The sequence below is a fragment of the Rhinopithecus roxellana genome, chromosome 13 (genome assembly GCF_007565055.1).
Source record: "Rhinopithecus roxellana isolate Shanxi Qingling chromosome 13, ASM756505v1, whole genome shotgun sequence".
In the NCBI taxonomy this organism is placed as follows: domain Eukaryota; kingdom Metazoa; phylum Chordata; class Mammalia; order Primates; family Cercopithecidae; genus Rhinopithecus; species Rhinopithecus roxellana.
In genome coordinates this window covers 107497076-107503753 of record NC_044561.1, presented here as the reverse complement: position 1 = coordinate 107503753, position 6678 = coordinate 107497076, and the positions used below count along the sequence as shown (strand labels likewise).

The 6678-nt window shown below is 46.3% G+C and overlaps 1 protein-coding gene across 4 annotated transcripts in view; it reads left to right on the top strand.

The window, feature by feature from the left end:
• The first annotated feature begins 2699 nt into the window (after positions 1-2699).
• The window catches only part of EDEM2 (ER degradation enhancing alpha-mannosidase like protein 2), a 34011-nt gene continuing 30032 nt past the window's right edge, over positions 2700-6678 (top strand). For 2 of the 4 annotated variants that reach the window (XM_030914905.1, XM_030914903.1), the window contains exons 1-4: positions 2706-2906; positions 3136-3246; positions 4343-4435; positions 5325-5364. In XM_030914905.1, coding sequence (XP_030770765.1) covers positions 2800-2906; positions 3136-3246; positions 4343-4435; positions 5325-5364 — 351 coding nt within the window. In that variant the 5' untranslated portion in view covers positions 2706-2799. Of the gene's footprint in view, positions 2907-3135; positions 3247-4342; positions 4436-5324; positions 5365-6678 lie in introns of all 4 variants that reach the window. The other 2 variants (XM_010386526.1, XM_030914904.1) reach the window with 2 other exon arrangements.

Below are 6678 nucleotides of genomic sequence, written 5' to 3'. Positions count from 1 at the left end.
AAGGGACGGATTCTCCCCTAGAGACTTTGGAGTGGGTGTGGCCCTGTCAAGACCTTAATTTTAGCCCAGTGAAATTGATTTCAGGCTCCTGACCTCCCAAAGTGCAAGAGAATAAATTTGTTGCTTTAAACCACTTGGTTTGTGGTAATTTGTTGGAAGAATCACAGGAAACGAATACAGTGCTCGTGTGTTGTTATCCAGGTCTCAGCTTACTGTCATCTCCTTTCCCTTCCATCTGGAAGCCCCAAGAAGAGTTTCTAAAAACATCCTAGGCTGGGTGCGGTGGCTCACGCCTGTAATCCCAACACTTTGGGAGGCCGAGGTGGGTAGATCACCTGAGATCAGGAGTTCAAGACCAGCCTGGCCAACATGGCGAAACCCTGTCTCTACTAAAAATATAAAAATTAGCTGGGTGCAGTGGCAGGCGTCTGTAATCCCAGCTACTCCAGAAGCTGAGGCAGGAGAATCGCTTGAACCCAGAAGGCAGAGGTTGCAGCGAGCTGAGATCACACCATTGCACTCCAGCCTGGGCGACAAGAATGAAACTCCATCTCAAAAAATAAATAAATAAATAAAAAATAAAAACATCCTAATATTTACTGAGTGTCTCTTCTGCCAGACACTATGCCAGGCACTTTACATGCAATAGCTCACCAAATCCTCACAATCCTATTAAGTAGGTACTAATACTATTCCTATTATACAGATGAGATAACTGAGGCTCAGAGAAAAACTGGCAGGGTCATATCCTAACAAGTGATGAAGCTAGTACTCCAACTCAGGTCTGCCCAAATATAAAGCCCATACTTTTAGCCTCTAGGCTATATCACCTCAATCTCTCTGGGTTGTCAGGGATTTAATTCTATCAATGGATGGCATTTTGAGACACTTACTTGGGGGATGTTTTCAGGGATGGATGTGGGACCAAAGGAGACCAAGCCTGGCTGCACTCCGGCTCAACAGACTGAGCTACCACTTCCATGTGCCTTTTTCAGCAAATAGGAGATAGCCAATCCTAGAATCATAGAAAGCTCGACCGAAAATGATCTCAAAGATCCATTTGTTCAAACACCTCATTATTTATAGACAAGGATGCTAGCCCCAGAGGAGAGGGTCACATATACAGGTTATAGATGAGTGACAGAGTTGTAATTAACTGGAGCCTAGATCTGACTTCAAATCCAGGGTTGGTTCTACTGCATGCCACACTGACCAAAGTCATGGGTGTTGCTGTGGTCTAAGGTGCTGACCAAACTTGAGAAACTTGGGAATAAGGGAAATGGAGAAATGGATCACAAACCTCCTGAAAGCTATAGTGCTTCAGAGTAGTCATTCTTTTTTCTTTCTTTTTTTTTTTTTGAGATGGAGTTTTGCTCTTTTGCCCAGGCTGGAGTGCAGTGGTGCGATCCTGGCACACTGCAACCTCCGCCTCCCAGTTTCAAGCGATTCTCCTGCCTCAGCCTCCCCAGTAGCTGGGATTTACAGGCACCCACCACCACGCCTGGCTAATTTTTGTATTTTTAGTAAAGACGGGGTTTCACCATGTTGGCCAGGCTGGTTTCGATCTCTTAACCTCAGGTGATCCACCCGCCTCGACCTCCCAAAGTGCTGGGATTACAGGCTTGGGCCACTACGCCTGACCAAGGTATTCATTCTTACCTAAGACATTCTACAGGGCTGATAGGGGTAAGCTTCCGGTTTGAGATGGAAACTGAAGGGACCGTGATTGTGTAACCACATCCCAAAGTGGAAGGAAAGAAATGTCATGAATTTCTAGAACTGAAGGGATTTCAGGAAACCTCAAGAGTGACAGCATCAGAAAATGCAAGAGATTTAAAAAAAAAAAAAAGTGGAAGTTTTGGACAAATAAATGTGAGTTGTATCTTATACAATCAACAAGTAACTGGTTTGGGAAGCTTAATATCCCTAAATAGGGGAGCAGACCACCCCTCATATTGTCTTATGCCCAATTTCTGCCTCAAATAAAAAGTAGGAGTTAAAGACAGAAGTGAAATCAGTAGTCAGACAGCCCACCGCTGCATTCCAGGCCTGGTAATTAAAGATCGAGCCCTGAACTAACCGGTTATATTATCTATAGATTCCAGGCATTGTATGGAAAAGCACTGTAAAAATCCCTGTCCTGTTCTGTTCCCTTCTGATTACCGGTGCAGGCAGCCCCCAGGCACATACCCACTGCTTGCTCAATCACGACCCTCTCACGCGGACCCCCTTAGAGTTGTAAGCTCTTAAAAGAGACAGGAATTGCTCACTCGGGGAGCTCGGTTTTTGAGACGTGAGTCAGCCCACGCTCCCAGCCGATTAAAGCTCCTTCCTTCTTTAACCCGGCATCTGAGGAGTTTTGTCTGCGGCTCATCTGCTACGTAATAATGGTAGAGGCTGAACATTTCTCATGCTTACCCAGCCTTCATGCTTAATAAGGTTGTTGAAACAAATATGATAGAATGCATTTTAAATGCTTCGTACAGTACTAGTACACAATAAGTGCTCAATGCACGCTAGCTGTTATTATTAAAACATTAATTAACAACAGTAGTAACAACAGCCACCGTCTTTAAGACACGTTGATCAGCGCTTCCGAAAGCGTATATCCCAAGTTGCTCTTCGGCCACGTTTCACTGCGCATTGCATTCCGGGGCTTGTGGTCCGGAAGTGAGCGGCTGATTTCTCAGCGCGCAGGCGCAGTGGCGCGGGTCCCCGGAAGAACCCGCAGCAGCTCCCAGGATGAGCTGGTGGCAGTGGCTGCTGCTGCTGCGGGGCCGCTGAGAGGACACGAGCTCTATGCCTTTCCGGCTGCTCATCTCGCTTGGCCTCCTGTGCGCGCTGCTGCCCCTGCACCATGGTGCGCCAGGTCCCGACGGCTCCGCGCCAGATCCCGCCCACTACAGGTGAAGGAGGCCAGGTTCCCGCCCTTTCGCAGTTAGGGAATGGGATGCGCGAACCGGGTCCCTTCCCTTTCTGTCCATCCCAGGTCTCCTACCCCGACTTGCTCGGACCCCGCCACTAGGTCCCAAGCAGAAATCAGCTAGTGATTCCCACTTTCCGCCCTGTATCTTGTTCTTCCCCCGCTTGTTTTTGTGTTCTGGCCCCATGCCTGATTTCTCGTCCCACGCCCAGGGAGCGAGTCAAGGCCATGTTCTACCACGCCTACGACAGCTACCTGGAGAATGCCTTTCCCTTCGATGAGCTACGACCTCTCACCTGTGACGGGCACGACACCTGGGGCAGGTAGTGCGAGCGGAGGGGCAAGGGGCGGCCAGGGTCTGACTTTCCGGGCCTACGCGGGCGGGTCAGCTGGGGCTGGTGGCTTCATGGTCTCCTCACCGGCACCGGAAAGCACCCAGATGAGCTACAACCGCGTTCCCTCCAATTCTTGCTATCGCCTCCAGGATCCATTTAGCCTCTCGCAGTGAAAAAAAGTCCTGGATTAGCCGGGTGGGCTGGATCGCTGGGCTCAGCGCCAGCAGTAACAGGCACCAGCTGTGGGGACATAGGCAATTTCTGGAGTAACAAGAAACCGTGGAAGGGCTCCAAGAATTAGAAAACCCAACCTTTTCATTGTGTAGGTGGGCATTCAGGTCAAGGAAGGAGTGTGACACTCCTAAAACGTAACTGTTTGTAATTGGTGTTCCCTGTGCCTGAAATACACTCTCCCCGTTTTCCTCCCATAACTGGCTGCTACTTGTCATTCAGATCTCAGCTCAGTAGTCACCTCCTCAGCATCCGCTTCCCTAATGACCCACGACTGCCTTTTAAGTCACTCTTACAAGTTACCTGTTTTATTTTCTTTGTAGCACTTCTCACTCTTTGATACTCTAATTTTCACTTATCTACTGTTTGTCTTTCTCGTTCCCACTAGAATAAAAATCTATGAGAGCTGGAATTCACTGGCTTATTCCTTGCTGAGTGAAGAATCATTGCATTAGCTGAAGCTGGCATTGATTGAACACTGTGCTAAACATTTTACTGTGTCATCTCCTTTAATTATCTTAATACCCCTACGAGTTAGGTGCCATTATCCCTGTTTTACACACGAATGTGCTAAGGTCGAGAGAAGTTAAACTAAAAACTTGTGATGGCTTTAATTTTTTTAAGTTGAAACAAAGTAAATACAAATGGCAAATTCAAGTGGTAAAAAATTATATACAATAAATATCTCCCATACCCTAGAATTCCAACTATTAACTTTCCTTTGTATCTCTCCAGAAATATTCTTGGTTTATGCCATTATACATATAGATGTGTGTATGTGTATCTTTTTAAAATGAACTTCTTAAAGGCATAATTTACGTATAATAAAGTATACTCTTTTTTTTTTTTTGAGATGGAGTTTGTTGTTTCCCAGGCTGGCGTGCAATGGTGTGATTGCAACCTCCGCCTTCTGGCTTCAAGCGATTCTCCTGCCTCAGCCTCCCAGGTAGTTGGGATTACAGGAGCCCACCACCACACCTGGATAATTTTTTTTGTGGAGATAGAGTTTTGCCATTTGGCCAGGCTGGTGTTGAACTCCTGACCTAAGGTGATCCACCCACCTCGGCCTCCCAAAGTGCTGGGGGATTACAGGCATGAGCCACCATGCCCGGCCTACGCTCATTTTAAGTGCATAGTGACCACCATCACAGTCAAGATATGAAACACTTCTGTCATCTTAAAAAGTTCCCTTGTGGCCCTTTATAGTTTATCCCTGCACCACCACTGACCCTAACAATTTCTGATCTGCTCTCTGTCAGTAAGTATGTCTTTTTGAAACACAGATGGAAACATACTAAACCACCCTGTCTTTTTCATTAAAAACAATTCGAATATCTTTCCATCAGCCATAGAAGTCTTGATGACAATCTTTTTGATAACTTCATAGTTTTGCACTGTTTATAACACAGTTTAATCACCCATTAATGGGCGGACAGTTGGGTTCTTTCCAGCCTCTTGCTGTTCTAAACAATACTACCCTGAACACTGTCAAACAGCTGTTCACTGTGGGGTAAATTCCTAGACGTGAAAATTGGTGAAAAGCCTGTGCTTCAAGCTACAATCGTATACTGCCTCCCAATGGCAGAGGAGAATGCCAGAATATAGGTGATGTATTTAATTACAATGGAGCTACATCAGCCAACCCTCCCAGGTGCATTAAGTGGGTCAGAGGATCCCTGCGATTTTCACTGTGGCTTCTCTGTTGTGACTGTAAGTGGGACAGGCAGAGGCATTACTTTGCCTCGTTTACTTTTAGGGGGATCAGATCTAGGGCAGCCATAATGTCTGGTATTTGATTTTCTTACTAAGCGGCTGGGATTTCTGTCCTTTTGCAGTTTTTCTCTGACTCTCATTGACGCACTGGACACCTTGCTGGTAAGTATCTCGTCTGTTTCTTTTCCTTTCCACCGTTACATAACCAACATCCTTCCTCTTTTGGCAGCTTGACTGTGGGTGAAAAATGAATTCCTCTCCTAGGCCTTTTATTTGCATCTCATGATTCTGAACTGTCCGCTGCAGTTGCCTAGCTACATAGGGAAAAACGAACTACAACTTATGCAGATTCATTTATTTAGCAAACATTTATAGAGGACCTGTTATGTACGGAGAATTGTAATAGGCTTGTTTAAGTCTGTGGAGGATACAGAGACTTTGACATCCTCCTGTTTTCAGAGGCTTACATTCTAGGAGCCATGTTCAATGATAATAAAAGGATATCAGGTTGAGCATGGTGGCTCACACCCGTAATCCCAGCACTTTGGAAGGCTGAGGAGGCAGATCACCTGAGGTCAGGGGTTCGAGACCAGCCCAGCCAATATGGTGAAATCCCATCTCTATTAAAATACAAAAAATTAGCCTGGCATAGTGGCACATGTCTGTTATCCCAGCTACTGGGGAGGCTGAGGCAGGAGAATTGCTTGAACCCGGGAGGCAGAGGTTGCAGTGAGCTGAGATTGCACCATTGCACTCCAGCCTGGGTGACAAGAGTGAAACTCCGTCTCAAAAAAATTAAAAATGAAAAAATAATATCCGTGACTAATTAGTATGTTTGTGTAGGGCTTAGTACAGACATGTATTAATTCTTCCAACACCTACTTGAGGTAAGTACATTTACTCCTTCTTATGGCTAAGAAACCTGATGCTTACGACTGGGCGCAGTGGCTCACGCCTGTAATCCCAGCACTTTGGGAGGCCAAGGTGGGAGGATCGCTTGAGCACAGTAGTTCAAGACCAGCCTGGGCAATATGGTGAAACCCCATCTCTACCAAAAATATAAAAAATTAGGCATGATGGCACATGTCTGTGGCTCCATCTGTTTGGGAGGAGGGTGAGGTGGGAGGATTGTTTGAGTCAGGGAGGCAGAGGTTGCAGTGAGTCAAGATTACACCACTGCACTCCGGTCTGGGTAACAGAATAAAACCCTGTCTCAGACAAACAAACAAAAAAAAGATATAAAAGAAACCTGATGCTTAGAAAGGTAAAAAGGGCCAGGCGTGGTGGTTCATGCCTGTAATCCCAGCAGTTTGGGAGGCCAGCATTACTTGAGCCCCGGAGTTCAAGGCTGTGATGAGCTATGATCACACCACTGCACTCCAACCTGTGCAACAGAGCAAGACCCTGTCTCAAAAAAAAAAAAAAAGTCTTGGACTGGTCCAGGTCAGGTACCCACTCCATAGCCAGAGGGATGGG